The sequence below is a fragment of the Podarcis melisellensis genome (assembly GCF_964234715.1).
Source record: "Podarcis melisellensis genome assembly, chromosome: 9".
Taxonomy (NCBI): Eukaryota; Metazoa; Chordata; class Lepidosauria; order Squamata; family Lacertidae; genus Podarcis; species Podarcis melisellensis.
Window position 1 is genome coordinate 31,092,989 of NC_138541.1, and position 19,089 is coordinate 31,112,077.

Sequence of the window (19,089 nt, forward strand, 5' to 3'; positions counted from 1 at the left end):
GTTATGGGATATCAGCAAAAAGTTACAACAAACGTTATGGAGCAAGGGGCTTTTTTAAATCTCGCTTTTGTTGTGTTATAGTCTCTCCCAACAGCAATTATGTGGAAACACTGGGGGAAAGCATTTCAGAAGCACTAATATTAAAACAGAACAAACCCACCCCTAAATGCATCATTATTGTGCAAAAGAGCTTATTGCAATGAAAAACCCCGTCTAAAGTAAAGTCTAAAGTAGACATGGATTATGCCAGCGAGATATATGACTAGGCTGGAAGGTTTATTCTGGCATAAACCCATAGGAGAAATTATTAATTTAAGAGGAAGGGTTAACTGAAGAAAAATGCCTCCCCACACCCGCCGACAAGTGTATGTAATACACACGTTTCTTTTCAGACGAGGTCGCCTGTTGCGCGTTCTTGGAAGAAATGTGAGGGTGGAACACGCGACCCTCTCTCTCACTCTCTTCCCACACACGGACCGGGACTGACGGTTGGAACCCCGCCGCGCGCGTGAAGCCGCAGCTGCTCCCCGCCTCGCCTAATTCCCCTTTCTGGACCAATCACAGGCCTCCCCACCTCCCCCGTAAGAGACCGGCGCGAGACACCTGGTTAACTCGCCACCTCAACGCCGCCGATTACCATAACGACCGACGGACAGGAAAAGAAGCAAAAAACACAAGAGGGGTAGAAGAAAACGAAGGAGGAGGAGATGACGGGTCCGCATATGACGCGCCTGACTCAGGCCGCCAATCGGAAGCTAGGCGAAGGAGATGACTTTTCCCATTGGTTTAAAAGGGGAAAGAAAGGAAAAAAAAGCACCACATGCCCGCCTCTTCCTTCAGGCTGTGCGAGGAAGGCGGCTGAGGAACAAAACTGAGCGGTGAGTGGGCAACCGCTGTGTGTTTGTATGCGCGCTTACGCGGAAGTAAGTATCTCCATCTCCCATGGACCAATTACTTCCGAGTAGACCTGTTACCTCCTAGCTGGGAGGGAGCCCCATTAAATCCAACAAAGTAGCAAAGTAGCATGGGGGACTTGGCTGGCAGCCACCCTAAGCCCGGTCGCAGGGCTGGATTTCCTTCCCTCTTCCTGGTTTCGAAGCAACTTGCCTCCCCAACGCTCCTCGGTGTTTTTAAAAGGGAGCGCGGTGAGCTGAAATGGTGGCAGCTGAAACTTTTTCGTCTCGCGCGGTTTCCAGAGGCAGAGGGTCCTCCCCAGCGGAAAACGTTGGCAACCGAACGGGACTGGGGAGAGGGGAGAAGGACCTGGTTTAAATCGAAGAGGGCTGCCCGCATCGACTGCCCAGAACAGTCATTGCAATAGATATCTACTCTGCAGAGAGGAGATAAGAGATGCTCGGGATGTGTCTCTCTTCATCAGTACAGTATGTCGGCATCCTGCGGAAAGAGCGATTCTTGCACTTACACACACAATATTGTGTTAGAGAGTGTATATTCCAAAGTGTTAATGCACATAGAGTCAGGCAGATCTGATTTTTTTCCCACCCACACATAAGCACTCTCTGTTGAACTCTTATTGCAGTGTGACCTACCCACAATACTGGATAGTGATTAATGGGATGTGTTAACACTTTGTGTTGCCCCTTCTCCACTGCTAGTAGTTCCCAAGTTCCTCCCCAAGTTCTGGAAACCTGATGTCCTTTGTGGGCATGCAAACGCTACAGCAGCATAGAATTGTAAAATTGTGGTGTTGGATAAGATCCCATGGGTCATCTAGTCCAACCCCCTGCGATGTAGGACTCTTTTACCCAACGTGGGTCTTGAACCCTGAGTTTGAGAGTCTCATGCTCTACTGACTGAGCTATCCCTCAATTGGGATACAACTCGTATTCCCTCCCAGCCCACAAATCCAACATCATGGGTCGATATAAAGCGGGACTAATTTTCTTTGTGCCCAGCAGTCTAATCTCGAAATTATTTCCTTCCAGCCATGTAATAATATTTCCCAGGCATTCCTCCTGAGCTGTTCAAACTTGCCCCAATAAGCAGACATTGACAGGATATTGGGACCAACTCACATCCTTTTTGGAAAAACTGGAGACCAAATTCCCTACCATTGACTCTCGAAATTTAATGCTGGAGCTATTCTTCAGTCAATTTGTAATTAGCTCACATTTTCCCAGTCCTGCATTCAAAGTTTATTTTTACCACAGGCAATTAGTTAAGGAGGGAAAGAGTTAAATAGAGCAATATTTCTGCAGGTATGGACAGGAAGATGTATAATTTAGACAAGGTGGGGGAACTGGTTCCTGGATAAATTGGATGACATGTAGGAATTGCACCCTCTTTTCTTGATATGCTCAACTCAACTTGCCACTCAGCTTAACTCCTTTAAACTCTTTTCTCATACAGTATTGAGAAAAAAGTTTTGACTTTTATATTAGTCATACATTTGAGTGTCTAAGCTATTGTCTTTTGATTGCTTTGTGGGTGGATTGATACTGAAGTATGAACTGCACATTATTTACAATACCTTGTTTTGTGTAGGGTTCCAACATTAAAAAAAGGCTTTTTTAATGCATACTCCAACTTCAGTTTTACCCAAAGTAGCCTAATAGGAAGGGCTAACAATGTTTCTACTTGATGTGTCCTGGGTTTGGAAGATAGTTTGAGAGGGGAGTGCCACAATGTTGGGAAATCTCTTTCACATATATCCTCATTGTGTGGACTTGGTGTACAGGTAACTGCTCAGGGTGATGGTACCTGGAAGGCTACAGGCAGCAAGTGCAAGTTGTAGAGCACAAGGATAAGCTGATGGACCACAGAATGCCAATCAAGGGAGACTGCTATGTTATGTACCAGTTGGAGGCAGCCATGTAGAAGGAAATATTACAGCATTTGGGGCTTTTTAGTTCAAAGAAAATAGTAGGTTCGTAACAGTAGTGTATAAAATTATGCATGGTCTAGAGAAAGCAGAGAGAGCAAAGTTTTTCTCTCTTTCACAACACTAGCACTTAGGGACATCCATTGAAGCTGAACATAGGAATTTTCAGGACAGACAAAACTATGAAATTTGTTTCCATGAGAGACACCAACTTGGAAAGCTTTTAAAGAAGATTCAACAAATTCTTAGAGCACAAGGCTATCAGTGGCTACTTTCCCTGATGGATGTGTTGTTCTTCCATTGTTGGAGGCAGTATGCTTCTGAATACATGTTGCTGGAAACAACAGAAGAGGAACATGCTGTTGCCCTCTGGACCTGCTTGCAAAGTTGCTTCCCCAAAGCATCGGACTGGCCAGAATGCTGGGATAAATTGGCCACTGGTCTGATTCAGCTCACTCTTAAGTTCTTAGAAGATATTGCATGAGTAGATTTCCAAGACTAATTACAAGGAAATTTTATTTTTATCCTAAGTTTGCAGAGGATATATAGTTGTATTTCAACTTTAACATGTTCTACTTTATCCGTAGGCAGGCCATTTGTTCAGCACCAGTACTGCTGTGGAAATACAACTTTATTTGGAGGATGACAGTGGATTTGCATATTTATACAAGTTAAAGTTGAGATCACTGTGGACACCCTGTGGTGAAAATAGGCATGAACAGTCAGGTACTGAAAAAGGTATGGTGTTGCAGCAAGTCATTTAATTCTCCTGCGTATGTAATAACTCTATACCAAGATCTTAATGGAACTTCCAGTAACACATGCAATTGGTTGACTTGCATCTCTCCGTTGCAATAATGTTGTGTCGCTTGCAATAATGGGTAGGAGTTGGGAGATTATAGAATGGTATTAAAGTTACTAGCAGTAACACACACCCTACTATTTCCCCCACATTAACCCCCTAGAGCAGTGGTTTCCAACCTTTTTTGGGCCATGCCCCACCTAAGCATCTCTAAAATCCTGATGCCTCCCCCTCCGTGATATGTAATTATTAAAAAAGTGAACTCCTGTTCACATGGAGGAAGCCTAAAAGGCCATTCAGGGTTAATAACTCATTCTTGATTGCCCCCCTTAAAAATCAAATTGCCCCCTTGTGGGGCATGTGCTCCACATTAGGAACCACTGCCCTAGAGCTCCCCCTTCCCAACCCTATTCCAGAAGCTACTTCTCTCTTCTACTCTATTGTGCAACCACACTTTGCATCCCTGTTTTCACCTTTGCTCCCGTGTCCATGCCTCCTCACTTACTTTTGTCCGCCCCCGTTACAACCTCCTGTAACCTCCTACCACACTACTAAGCACCCTTTCTGCCCTTTGCCCAGTTATGAAGCTACCAACCCGGCCTATTATCCAGACTCTTTTGCACCCCTGCTTTCATCTTCAACCCCATTCCCATGCCACCTACTCCATCTTATTTTGCAACCCACTTTGCACCTTTGTTCTCTTTTTTCCATACCCCTTGTCCATAGTTTTCTCAACTCTCCTTGCACACAGACAAGGGCGTAGGAAGGGGTGTGTGGTGGGGGCAGGCCACCCCGGGTGTCATCCCAGGGTGGAGAGATAACCCCCCTGGGCGGATCGCGCTGCAACGCAGCGATTGGCCCCCCGCTGGGAGGATCACGTCACTGCGCCGTGATCGCCCCCCCCCCCAGAGGATCGCGCCACGATTGCTCCTCCCTCAGGATTGTGCTGCCTCACCGATTGCCCCGTGGGCAGATCACCCCACCCTGCTTCTCTGGGTGCCAGAGCAGCTAGCTTCGCCACTGCACACAGATCACCCTTATTTCCACACCTTACCCTCTCTCCTATTGTGCATCTTCCTTTCCATACACACACCATTATCTCCCACCCCTCCCCTTTCCCACCTCCTTGTTTTTTCAAATCCTTGCACAAAGACCACATCCCATTTCCATGCCTCCTCCTTTCTTCTATTCTGCAGCCCCTTTTGTACGCATAACCCATGCTGATATATATTACTGTATCTTAAGAGCAAGCCCATCAGTTTGTTCAGTTAGAGAGTACTAAGTTCAATTGATGAATGTTGTACATATATGGGTGTCTGTTTGTTAAGAAAACATTTCTGCTGAATTACTACATTGAATCTAGAACTTCATGTTGAAAACAACACATGGTACCAGGAGTAAAATACATTGTGAGAAAGTACTAAGGAATGTTTGAAGGCTCCTCATCCTTTGTCTCTCATGTGAGGCAGCTGAGAAGCTCAGAAAAGCATTTCTGCCCATTTCAGTGTTTCCCCTTTTCACTCCTACAATGGCAGAAGTTTGAGTAGAGCGGGGTGGAAGGACATACAGTGGTACCTCTGGTTGAGAACAGGATCCGTTCCGGAGGCCCGTTCACAACCTGAAAAGAGTGCAACCTGAAGTGCCGTATCTGCGCAGGTGCATGGTGCGATTTAACGTTTCTGCGCATGTGCGATCAGCGAAACCAGGAAGGAACTCTTTCCAGTACTTCCGGATCACCACAGGACGCAACCTGTAAGACGTAACCTGAAGCGTCCGTAACATGAGGTATGACTGTAGATGAAAGCTGTGAGTTTAAACAACAGCAGAGGGTTGAATGAAGCAGGGATATAGTGACACTGCAGGTTGGTTGGCTTTTTAACGAAACAAAAAAAATATATTAGTGGCAAACTTCTTAGTATTAAGCAAAAATAATCATTTTAAGTTTACAATATAATATTTAGATGGAGTTTAAAATTGAAGATACATGGAACAGCTTACCAGTGAGTCATGATCCAGTAACAATCAAGTTGACAGGTGAAGATGCTGGAATGATGATAGAAGTGTGTGCTCCATTTTTTAACGATCCTCCAGCTCCTCCTGGTGAACCTGGAAAACCATTCAATGGACTGTGGGACTATGAGGGTAAGTGAATCAATCTTTTTGCAAGGTTCTGTCATGTATATTCTGGCAGCATGTCTTGAGTACAGGCTGGCATTCCTGTAAAGAGAAATGCTGAACTTTGTTTAAAGAAATGCAACAACAGGTTATGCTCTTGTTCAAGCTTGCAGACAGACAACTCTGCCATTTTTCCATTCCACCTCAGCTTTCCATTTTTAACCCCCAACAGATTCATCATTTTGTGCCCACTGAATATGCTCAGCACTAATTATGCTGTGAGGGGGTGTAGGTCATCTATTCTCCTCCCACCACCCTTCCTTTTCCCATCCTCTACTTCTGTAAAGCTTTGGGTTACCCTGAGCCTGCTGATGTGGCTAGATGGTGCTGTTTTGCTTATACAAAGATCTACATTGAGAGAATGAGCTTTCCATTAGTATTATTCAGAATCCTGTGACTATCAGAGAAGCTGATTCAAAACAGAAATGCATGAAGCCTAGTTAGGAGTTCCAAGTGCCCTAAACATTCAGTTTTCTTTCCAGTATTGATTGATTATTTAATATCTAATTTCTATACTGCTTAATATATTAAATATATATTATTAGAGATTAGGGTACAAAAAAACTGAAGCAACAGCAAACAACTTAAACATAATATTACAAAAATACACACTTACATATAAGCGCTGCATTAATAAGTAGGGCTGTTTTTGTGTATATAAATAAATAAAGTAAAATAAAATATATTCATTTTCCTTTGGTCACACCCTATCATCCTCTGGGTTTCTCACCCGGAGTCCAGCAAACTCTGAGCTTACCCACAAAGGTTTCACAACAAAAAGATACTTGAAACAGCAAACATCAGCCTAGTCTCTCGCTCTTTATCCGTAGACCCAAGGCACTGCGTCAGACCGCCCACAGCTGTGTCCCATTCAGCTGCACTTTCCACAACCAGTTCCAGGTGCAGCAGCTTTCCCAGGGGTCCAAAAGATGAGGAGAGGCTCCTCTTCCACCCACAGCTGTTTCTTTACCCTCTGTCCTCTTCTAGCTAGGATATAATGTAATATAGTGGGGCAGAAGGGTCATTTAATTTTTAATGGGAAGCCTACTTATTGCAAATTATTAGGGGTTATGCAACCTGAATAAATATTATAACTGTGTTGTAAACATCAATTACCATTTATATATCGAGTAATCTATTTTAGGTTTTTAGGCAGGCAATTTTCATGAAATCTGTGTTCTTTTTTTGAGCATGCTCTCCGCAATTCTGCCTCCTAGGTAAAGAAATATATTACGATGCTTGTCTTGGAATTTTATGGTAAACAATCATCTAATTATCCAGATCTGAATCAAAACTAATCTTATTAATGCCAGGTTCTTTGTAGAAATTGTCACACAGCTTGTGAAAACCTAAAGAAATACAATGCTATGAAACCTACAGGGGCATTATTATTATTATTATTATTATTATTATTATTATTATTATTGCCAGTTTATATGGTGCAAACAGTACAAAAGGACAGGCCGCTGCCTCAAAGGGGAAAGTAGTTTTGCAAATAGTTATGGGGATATGCTACAACATATGCTCATTAGCAAGTGTGTAAATGCTAGCAATAGGCTATTTATAGCACAAGCTGCTTATTCCATATACAGAGTGTTACAGTGGACAAAATGGTAGTACAGTGGTACCTCGGGTTACAGACGCTTCAGGTTACAGACTCCACTAACACAGAAATAGTACCTAAGGTTAAGAACTTTGCTTCAGGGTGAGAACAGAAATTAAGCAGCGGCAGCAGCGGGAGGCCCCATTAGCTAAAGTGGTGCCTCAGGTAAAGAACAGTTTCAGGTTAAGAATGGACCTCCAGAACGAATTAAGTTCTTAACCCGAGGTACCACTGTAATCCGTTACTATACATGACAGTGATTAAGGACTGCCTCTGAATGATCTTCCCATATGGTATTCCCAAATACTATAGTCAAGTACAAAATGAATGAAAATCCATATATTTGTCCCATCAATAAAGTTTGATAACTGTATATTGGTTAGGACTGCCATATGTCCAGATTTTCCTGGACATTACTTGGATTTCAAATGCGGAATTGATACCTGGGGCAGAAGGATTTCCAAAAGGTGGTGCTTTGTCCTGGATCTAGTCAATCGAAAAATCACAGTTTTTGTAAAAAAATATCTCAACAACTTTCGGGGTGTCCTGATTTTTACTTTTTGAAACATAGCAACCCTAATCTCGGTGCATTAGCTTCAAGGTTTTTAAAAGATCCACATGGTAGGCTTAACTTTCCTGTGTGATAAAGTACATCTTTTAGAGTGGAGTATGGAGGTCTAGCATTAGAATTTCTCATCTTTTATGCTGGATAAATTAATTTTCACTAAATGAGTAGTCCAAAGAACTTTTATCTTATAATACAAATTCCAACCCTTCAGTACAATTGCCACTTAAACTCACTGGTTTTCTTACTTTCTAAGGGATCTGATGATAAATCAACTGCTTCAAACTAATACCATAATACAGATTTTCAAATAGCCACCCACTTTGTAGCCTGTTTAAAGTAAGAGTGATGTTCACTGTAAGGCATGCTCAGTGTAGACCCATTAATTGCAGTGTATCTACTCTGAGTGCGATTTAGCTTGGGTGACATCCAAAGTACTGAATATCATCAGTCATAAAAGCCTTATAAAACTTGGTTCTCTCATTTTATAGGCCACATACTACTGACGCAGGGATATCTGGATAAGATGACTAAAAACTACCTCCACTGTTGAGCTCAGATCCTGCTTTCAATTTTACATAGGCATCTATGGGAACAGGATACTGGGCTAGATGGGCAATTGGCCTGATCCAGTAGGCTCTTCTTATGTTCTTAAAACATTTTTGATGGACCAACAAATTTTGTGGTCTTGTTTGACATAGCCACTATGTTTCTCCAAGTCTAAGTAGCATAATCTCTCCCCATCTCAGCTGGGCTTTCACTGTGTCTTCCCTGATTTCCATCACTATGGAGATGGCTACTCGATAGTTGGAGTTTCAGTGTTACCAACACTACTTTGATTCTATTTTTCTTAAACAGGATGATATATCAGTGTGAAGTCATCTGGCAAGTTTCCTTGGCTATGTGATCTTCACATTTTAAACTTTTTTCTTATGCCATCAAGCTTATATTGCTTTATCTTGCATTCAAGCTCCATAGGTTTCTGAATTTTAGCATTACAGCATTGTTGCCAAAATAACATTCACAGCATAATGCATTCAAATTGGCAGTGCAATAAATGTGTATAGTGTTTAAAATATTCACTAATTGGCTATGTTCACATAGCATTCTAGAGGAGAATCTAGAGTAATAGTTGAGTATGCTGCTACCTGCTAGAATAACGCCAATTTTGTATTTAAAAAAACTTTAATGTGCTGTATGAGCATCAGTTGGAACAATTTCCCCCATTCTTTTTCTTTTCTGCTCTTGAAGGTATGAAGAATTCATAATTTATACTTCCCTAGGTGGAGGAGAAATCTTTTTCTGGGAGCCATTTGTATTTTATTCTTATTTCTTGCAGCTGTTTCCGTTGATCAGTACTGCATTGGAAAGTAGCAGCAGGATTCCTGAGTAGCTTTTTCATACATATGAATGAAATTCTTTCCCTGCTCTCTCAATTGTTTCACATTCATTCCATTGCTTTAGGAGTATATTGCATCAGTTTCTTGCACTTAAGTCTTTTCCTTAGGGCCAGTGCAATGAGTGATTGCTCAGTTCTGTTCAATTTTACCTACACAGGCATCCCGTAAAAGTCCCTAAGCATCACTTACCTGATTGACAGCTAATATCAAGTAGAAAAACTGTTATTTTCCACAGCTGTTTCCATCCTTATCAAGATGAAAGAATCAATCTTTTGTTTCTTCCCCCTATGTATATACACACACAGAATTTGTAAAACACTTTTTTGTAGTAGTTTTAAAAGCCTTACTATTCTAGATTATGGTAATTGTAAGCTATTTGAAAAGTGTTTTCAAAGCACATTATGAAAAATATATACAGTTAGTGGGCTGCCGAAAAAATTAGAGCAGAAATGAGATTTTGCAGCATTCTCCTATGTGTATCCACTCAGAGTTAAGTCCCACTGAGTTCAATTGGGCTGTACTCCCAGGTAAATGGATATAGGATTGTAACCTAAGTCTGCAATCCTAAATGCAGTAGGGAATAAGTTATATTGAGCAAATGGGATTGAGTTCATGTAACTGTGTGTAGGTTTGCACTGTAAATATAAAAATGATTTAAAATGAAGCAGCAATGTTTTGTTGGTTTTCAGTTGTAGAAGCTTTCTTCTTGAATCACCAAACTGAGCAGTACTTAGAAGTGGAGTTTTGTCCGTAAGTAAACATTTCAAAATCCTTTAATTTCTTATGCAATTATGTTGCTTGAATCCTTGATGTGTATGTTTGTATTTGAGAGATTGCTAGAATTCCAAGAGTGCTTTCAGCTTTCTGCAGGTGAAGAACAGGATTTGCCACTAGGGAATCCCATTCAGACCTTAAGCAGTATCAGAAGTGTCTTTCTGCTTGGAGTTGTTCTGTGGCTTTAGAAGGTAGCTGCTGATTCTACAATGTGGCTAGAAAAAAATATTATTGTTTCTCTCAGTCTGTATATTTTAGCAGTAAGCTAAGGAACAGAGCTGTAAAGTTAATGTATATTGACGTGCAGTGCAATATCATATACGTGGTAAGCCACCCAGAGTGGCTGGGGAAACCCAGCCAGATGGGTGGGATATTAATATTACTATTAATAAATTAATTACTAATATGAATATTATTGTACAGTGAGATGGTAAGGTGGTGCATAGGGACAAAAGCACCTGTATGTTTTCCTATGCGGTTGCCAATACTCTACATGTAAAGCTCTGTAGGAATCTTTAATTTGCAGCTGTAGTATTATAACATAAACCAATGAATGAATTTCTGTATTCTTACAGAATCGGAGTGAGAAGAATCCAAGATAGGATAAAGAATCCAAGATAGGATAAAGGCAGTGTATGTTTTTATTGTTGAGTCTATTCAGGGAGGCAAGCTCTGAAAAATATATAAAATTGGCCATGTTAGTGGTGCTGTAGCTAGGGTGGGGGACCAGTAAAAATGATGGACAATTATGAGTGAATTTAAAAGCAGCCCATAAAGATGCGTGTGTATGTGGCTGTGGGTTGGTAAAGACTTACTTCAGCAAATGTCTTTCTTGTAAAGAAAGATAAAGGTAAAGGACCCCTGAACAGGTAAGTCCAGTCAAAGACGACTATGAGGTGTATTGCTCATCTTGCTTCAGGTCAAGGGAGCCAGTGTTTGTCCACAAGCAGCTTTCCGGGTCATGTGGCCAGCATGACTAAACCGTTTCTGGCACAATGGAGCACCATGACACTCCAGTGGCACCTATTTATCTATTTGCATCGGTGTGCTTTTGAACTGCTAGGTTGGCAAGAGCTGGGACAGAGCAATGGGATCTCACCACTGTCACGTGGATTTGACATGCCGACCTTCTGATCGCTAAGCCCAAGAAGCTCAGTTGTTTAGACCACAGCACCACCCACGCCCCTAGGTTTGAATTCGCGCGACTGGGTGAGCTCCTGTTGCTCTGTCCCAGTTTCTGCCAATCTCACAGTTCAAAAGTATACCAGTGCAAGTAGATAAATAGGTACTGCTGTGGTGGGAAGGTAAGCTTCCATCACAGTGTTCCATTGCGCCAGAAGTGGTTTAGTCATGCTGGCCACATGACTCGTAAAGCTATCTGTGGACAAACGCTGGATCCCTTGGCCTGAAAACGAGATGAGCACCACTTCCCATAGTCGCCTTTGAGTGGACTTAACCATCCAGGGGTCCTTTACCTTACCTTTACCTTATTTGTAAACGTAGTCCAGAATAAAGCAAATATAGTTGTGCAATTTAATGGCTTCATGTTGACTTACATAGCAAGTTGCTTAGGAGTTATTTGCATTTTATCGGGTTACACAATTTTCATCTGAGAACTATAAGCTGCCTCTGGTTTAGAGACATGCTAATGGATGTATTTCTGTTATGACTATATTATGTTTTTGTAGGCATGGGCAGTATCTGGTGTTGCTGCTTTCTGGGAGACGGAAAGTGTGCAAAGTAAGTGAACCCTAAGACTCCACCACCACCTTCCCCAAATGCACAATTACTTCAACACTCACGGGACTGGGATAAATCTGCATATCTTCTTTTAACACAGCAAGAACTTCCTTTAATGTTTGAAGTGTCGAGAACGTGTGCCAAATGGAATGGAAAAGCTCATCTCCCTTGGAGTTATTTTCCACCAGCTACTGACAAATTTAATGCATTTGCAATTCATGGGTCAGGAGTTAACAGAACATATGAAGCCCTCTATCCTGTACCTCAACATGACATTGTGGCAAAACAGAAACCTGATTTGTAAGTACATCTGTAGTGCTTTTTTTTTTTTTGAAGGGGGCGTTCTAAGAGACTGGTGTGAGTGGGAGAATATTTTATTATCCTTCAAGTTAGGAGGGCAAGTTATATTAGGACCTAAACTGCAGAATCTAGACAAAATGCAATGATGTTGCTTCTGCTGGTCAGGCTGGTCAAGGATGCTTTTTATTTGGCTTGTAGCAATCTTACTATTGAAAATGTTAACACATTAAAGGAGTTCAAACAAAATAACCTTTAAAGATCATTCTCTCTCACATACACTGCTTTGCTAAGCTTATCCTTTGGGATATAATGTAATACCTGTATACTTTCATTGGATCAAGAAGTGCATTGGGAAATGTGAATATATGAATGATGGTGTAAAATATTATAACAATGCTTGCTCTTCTTTCCCCTGTGTTCTTTTGAATGGTTTCTTGGGTCTGGGGTAGCTTGCTGTGCTCCATATTCATTAGTACTTGCTGAAAGGAAATATCTGGTAGTATGTCTGTGTTACAGCATTTCAATCTGCAAAACGTGTGCTTCTGATATGCTGATAGAAAAATGCTTTATGCCTGAACTGAGACTTTGTGAGAAGTCCACTTGAAACATAACCTTGCATACAGTGTCATGTGCTCTCTGGGTGGTTGCACCACAAAACCTCCAATCCTATCTACCACCCATCTATTTATCTTGGTGGCTAATTTTTATTCTTTATTTGACAGAGTGTTATCTGCACACCTTACTTTCCTACTTTTCCTTGCATGAAAACTTAGAAGGCAACAAGGCACAGACTGTAATTATATCAATCAGTTTCACAATATGAATGTGACACACACACACACATACATATATATATATATATATATATATATATATATATATATATATGCAGGTTTTGGTGTCCTCGGGTGTCTTCCCGTGTAAAAGTTGGGGTGTCTAGGCGACGTTTCGACGAGGTCTCACTCGTCATCTTCAGGCTGGTGCTTTCGGCTTCTTGTTACTGGAACAGAGCAGGATCTCAGTGTTTGAGTTCCTATAAATACTGTTGAGGGGGTGTGGTGTATAGCCTCCAATGTTCTGGGCAGAGAGGAAGTTCCCAGGCTAGTGTGCCTTTTCTTCTTTTGTGCCTTAATTACTTGAGGGATATCTTGAGTGATTTCTTGAGTGATATCCTGAGTACCACTTAGGTGGGTCATTAGGTGTGGATTAGTTGCTAAAGTCTTTGTGTCTTGACCTCTTGAACTTTGTGAAGAGTTTTTCTGAGAAGATGGCTGTACTGCACTTAGTTGTGCTCTGGCTTGGCTTCGTGTATAGGGGCGAGCTGTGGTTTTGTGGCCTGTGTCAGCCAGATCTGTGTAGGGATTGCAGGGGGGTGCAGCATCCGGAGGTGCCACCATGGTTTGGCTACTGGATGGTGTCTGTAATTTATCTGTGGAGAGGGTCTGGGTTTGGGTCTGGTGTGGTTGATTGGTGATGGCGTTCTGTGTGCCTCTGGATCTGGTGTCAGTTTTTGTGGGGAGGGCTAATTTCCAGATGTCTGGCAAGCGGGATGTGTCGTCACGCTTGTTCATGTTGTGAGGGTGTTTCTCTATCTCGATGGCTTCCATGATTATTCTCTTGTGGTGATGTTCCATGTTAAAGAGCAATTTGGAATCTGCAAAATTAATTTCGTGTCCTGTTTCTTTCATGTGTTGGAAAAGAGAGGAAGTTTTTTCTTCTTTTTTGACGGCATTCTTGTGTTCTGCGATACGTGCATTTATTCGTCTGTTTGTTTGTCCAATGTACGTGGCTGGGCAGACTTTGCAGGGTATTTCATAGACCCCTTGGTTTTCCAACTGGATTTTATCCTTGGGGTTTCTGAGGATATTGGCTATTTTTTGGTTGGTGCAAAAGGCTGTTTTGATATTGTGTTTATGGAGGATTTTGCTAATTTTATCTGTAGTGCCCTTGATATAAGGAAGGAGGGCCATGCCATTGTTTTCTTCTGTGTCTTGGTTTTTGGTCCACACCTAATGACCCACCTAAGTGGTACTCAGGATATCACTCAAGAAATCACTCAAGATATCCCTCAAGTAATTAAGGCACAAAAGAAGAAAAGGCACACTAGCCTGGGAACTTCCTCTCTGCCCAGAACATTGGAGGCTATACACCACACCCCCTCAACAGTATTTATAGGAACTCAAACACTGAGATCCTGCTCTGTTCCAGTAACAAGAAGCCGAAAGCACCAGCCTGAAGATGACGAGTGAGACCTCGTCGAAACGTCGCCTAGACACCCCAACTTTTACACGGGAAGACACCCGAGGACACCAAAACCTGCATTCCTGTACCCGTGAAAATCTACGAAAGCATATATATATATATATATATATATATATTACAGTGTAATTTATTGGGGTGGTGAAGAACAACACACTTACACTAGTTCTTTAATACATAGTTACTGTACTGTAGTTTTGTAATACAATAACTTTTCTTCATACCAATTTAGCAGATGTGGAAAGGGGTAAGTGTAAATGTTCCCAACCCATCTGGCTCTTTTGCTCCTTTCTTTTGCAGCCATCGCCTGGAATATTTTAAATGCCTGAACCTGAAACTGTTAATGGGAGAAGATTGGAAGCAACCAGAATCAGACTTGTGGGCATCATGTAAATGCAACTAAATAAAAAAGACAAAAGGTAGGCTACCAGATAGCTTAAAGTAGGTGGTTAGACACTGATGACCACTGCCTAATTGTAGCACTTACATGCATTCAGTGGATCAAATCAAAGCGTGTTGACTTCAGTTTGCTGAAGTCTGCTGCCATAGTTGCATTATATATCTGCATGTATGAAAATATCTGTCTCCAATGTCTGGCTTGGGGAAAAGGTTTTGTTTCCTCTCAACTGGGCCTTTCACTGTTGCTCATTTGCATTCTGATCATATACTTTTATTTAGTTATCAATAAGGAGCTTTTAGCCTGTAAAAGAGGAGACTGAGAGGAGATACGATAGCCATCTTCAAATATCTTAAGGGCTGTAACATGGAAGAGAGACCATGCTTGTTTTCTCCTGCTCTGTAATAAAAATACAATTAACAGTAAAATAAAACATATTTGAAACATTACTAAAAAATGTAGAAACGGTTAAAATAATCTAGAAACACTGAAACACGACAAAACATGTAACACATCGTGTATCTAAATAGATCTGCTGAAATAGACACATTTTCAGCAGACATCAATAATGTCAATAGTCAGGGAGTTTCAAAATGCAGGCGCTAAAGACGTGACTCCTGATGAATGCAATATGGACATTGTGTGGCACTTACAGAAATGTGAGTTTTGCAGATTGAAGTGATCAAGTTGGCACATATTGGGTAAGGGGACCCCTTAAGGAAACTGGTCCCCAGCCATTAAGGCATTATATACCAATATTATTATGAGTCCTGTGGATGATATTGGAGACTGTTTACTAACTATTAATGTTGGGCCAGAATTTGTTCTGGATACTGAGAGTCCAGGCCTTTGCAAATAGTAACAATGCACCCCAAAAGCCCTTGCACCTTATTTGTCTAGCCCAGCCTCAACCCTTCCCACAAGTTGTTGCAAAGGAGTAATTGACTGTGTCTTTACTTCCTCATTTAGTCATGTTATCAGCTTTGTGATCTTCAGCTGTCAGGCATCTAATCTTATTCAAATCCCCATATTGATCTACTTTCTTTACAGGTCACTTGAGTATTGCTCTTTTATTGGTTCTGTTTCTCACATTCCCTCACAGATTGTCTCTGTAGTAAAGTATTTCATGTTCTGGGGGTCTTAAGTACCCAACCGCTTCAAAGATTACCTGACTGGAATGCAAAAGATGGAAGGATACCAAGAAAAGAAAAGAAAAGAGATGAGAAGAATCCTTCTAATTCCAATCTGAATGCATTTTGTCCTCTCCTCCCTTCTTGCCAATTTCTTCCTAAGTCAATTATAGATGCTGTCTGATAGCTGACATTACTTCTGCAGTAAAGAAAATGGGAACTTCCCCCCTGAAGCCACACGTGTGTATCCTAATGGATAAGAAGTGGCGATGTAATCAAGCTGTTTTCAAACAAAATCCATGATTGATGCTGCTTGCAAGAATGAATTGAGAAACTAAGCCAATCACACTCTGCTATACCTGCTAGATCATAATTGGACTTTAAACATTTCACTTTTCTCAGCACAAGCGTGTGCTTATTTTATTTACAGTGACCTCCATTGAGATAGCTGCAAAATTATTTTGTTGCTCTGTTTGCCACCTGCATTTTTTTTCAATGCCCCTGTGATAAATGGACACTTTTTGGGGTGTTGACAACTTGCCTTCATGGAAAATCTGTGGAACTATCCACTTGGCATGAGCAGACAAATGTAATTCCATTAAAAATATGTTCTATTTAACCAGAAATGGGTATTGTCTTAATGTATTTAATCTTTAATTATTGATTAACGTGAGATAAAAGTAAATGGCGTACCTGTTCACTGCGTATATCAAGCAGGTTTTCATTTCTCACACCAAACTGATTATGACTTAAGTATAAAGGAATAATGAATGGAACAATATTGATCCAGGTGCTTTTTATCATCTTTTCCCATTATACATAAAATTAAAATGAAAGTAGCTAGACGCTCCCTTTCGATGGAAGAAAATTATTGTTTTTTCATCCAAGGCAATGTAATATAATCTGAACTGCAAGTTATTACAGAAGATATTTGATTAAATACAGAAAAAAATCTGGGCATGATATGTATGTATCTCTGTATATGATGCTGGCTAAAATGTTGCGCCCACCTTGATCAACACAGATCTGTTCCTGTTTTATGTGTGTCTTTTGAAAGTATGTTCTGGATGGTATTCGACTAAGTTTTACTTAGAAGAAATTGAAATTAATAGCACCTAATGAACATTTTTATTCATTTCACTGGGTGTATTCTGAGTAAAATTAGCTGAATATTGTTTGATGTCTGGTTGATGAGCTGAATCAGGCTCCAGGAAAACAACTGCTACACAGGTAACACTCAAAGTAAAGTGTGTAGCAGTTGCACTACGGCATACAAACACAACCCCACTCCCCCATTGCTGTGGAAGGTACAGATGCTAGCAGGCAAGTCATTGCATCTGTGCATGCTGCTAAAATAAGTGAAAGGCTATCATGCTATCAAAGAAGACAAGAGGCTATGGCAGTAATGACTCCACACTTATCCTAGCTACTATTAAAATACAAGGAGTGAACCTTGTTTTAACCATCCCAAATTGAGACAAGACCACAAATAAATAGCACAACTACCACAGCATATCAGAGGACACTTCATGCTTGTATTGCCCCTTGCAGGGGTGTATCAACTCTTGGTAGAAAGAATAGGATTTTCCTAATGCATGAAAGGACAGTTGCTAAGATTGAGGTTACTAGTTATAACTCACAAATATGTATTGGAACTGGAGTTTCTGCAATCCAAAATCTGTTAAAGGCAGCTATGCAAACAAGGCTGTCATAACAAGAGATCAAAATAAGATTTCGGAATGTGTTTGAAAGCATACAGTGCCTAACAGAATATTGCAGAATCAATAAATGATGTGATTCTAATAACATAAGCACATGGTAGTTAACAAGGAAGGACAATGCAGAAAGAGTATGGTGCAGTAGGGTATAAACAAAGGAACCATTTTATACGTAGGTTTGACATCTGCTGTAGACTGGGTCTTTTGGGTTATATGCTTGATCTAAAAGTGGTTTTGGGGAATTGCATGAAAATGTCAACCTACAAACCCATTTGCCATTTTTACATGTATAGTAGTTAACATGTTCTGTATCATTTTAAATATATTTTCCAAAGTTTCATAATCCAGCATTTTTTTCAAAATGGCATTTTATACATGAGCAAGCAACCAGCAGCATGACATTCAAGGTGACTTGGAATTTCTCTTTTCCTAATCTTCGGTTAAAGACGTCTCCAAGAAAATAGACAATAAGTTAATGACCCTTCATTGTATTGAAAAGTTGGCTTTCTCATTTAATAAAATGAGAAGAAACACAGGGGGTGATGTCTATATGGGAAATGTGATTATTCTGAAACAAAGCAGAAACAGTCACTGAAGTACTGCTGTCAATTGGCAACTTTGTTATTGTTGAATTTGAGACATGGAGATGGAAAAGAAATGTTGTGGACCAGGTAGTGATGTAAAGTCGGTTTTTCTTTCAGCTTCTTATTTTTCCAATCTTAAATTGCTCCAGCAGTTTGCAAATTCTAAAATCTTCATGAAATTCACCAGCATCTTACTGTGACTTTCTACTAATAAACACAATGGGTTGAAAAGAAACAAATCATTAGGGTATTGACTGAGCCAAGTCAAATACCCTTTGGGCAATGCAACTTCTCAAATGGATTTGGTGCACACCTGCAATTTGTGAATGCAAAGTAAAGTGTCATACACACAGTGTCTTGCTCTGAAGGCATTTATTTTTATGTGTTTGTCACTGAATTTTATGTGTTATGTTGGTCACAGGTCATATGCTGGGAAACTTTATCACAGTTGCCAATAACAGTAACTGTGTATATTGCTTACTGATTGAATTTTTTATTCATAATTTTAAAGAATATAATTGTTTTAAGGTCCAGATAAATTATTGTGGTTGTAAAACTGTTGTGTTAGTCACAACTTTTAAAATACAATAAAAAGAAATCATTTAAACAATCTGGCATATTTCTTTATTTTTGAAGGGAGCATCAATCAAGTTAACACACAATTACTTTAATAATACTGGCCAATACAGTCATACCTCGGGTTAAATGTGCTTCAGGTTGAGCGTTTTCAGGTTACGCTCTGCAGTGACCTGAAAGTAATGGAGAGTGTTACTTCCGGGTTTCGCCGCATGCGCAGATGC

General features: G+C 40.6%; 2 protein-coding genes across 7 annotated transcripts in view; one reads left to right on the forward strand and one right to left on the reverse strand.

Annotated features, from left to right (window-relative positions):
• Positions 1–744, reverse strand: part of SCLT1 (sodium channel and clathrin linker 1) — a 41,114-nt gene extending 40,370 nt beyond the window's left edge. For 2 of the 4 annotated variants that reach the window (XM_081926051.1, XM_081926048.1), the window contains exon 1: positions 381–597. The gene's annotated coding sequence lies outside the window, so the exon portion shown is untranslated. The other 2 variants (XM_081926049.1, XM_081926050.1) reach the window with 2 other exon arrangements.
• A 32-nt stretch (positions 745–776) lies between these two features.
• On the forward strand, positions 777–18,899 carry LOC309378202 (UPF0462 protein C4orf33). Of its 3 annotated transcripts, none has more exons than XM_081926241.1 (8): positions 777–878; positions 3,430–3,580; positions 5,606–5,786; positions 10,077–10,137; positions 11,850–11,901; positions 12,002–12,201; positions 14,761–14,879; positions 15,960–18,899. In XM_081926241.1, exons 2-7 carry the CDS (start codon positions 3,557–3,559, stop codon positions 14,861–14,863), a joined length of 621 nt encoding a protein of 206 aa, XP_081782367.1. In that variant the 5' UTR covers positions 777–878; positions 3,430–3,556; the 3' UTR covers positions 14,864–14,879; positions 15,960–18,899. The 3 variants fall into 3 exon arrangements, with proteins under 3 accessions (XP_081782367.1, XP_081782368.1, XP_081782366.1); XM_081926242.1 differs by having other exon boundaries at positions 812–923; positions 15,908–18,899; XM_081926240.1 differs by having other exon boundaries at positions 813–923.
• The last annotated feature ends 190 nt before the right edge of the window (positions 18,900–19,089 follow it).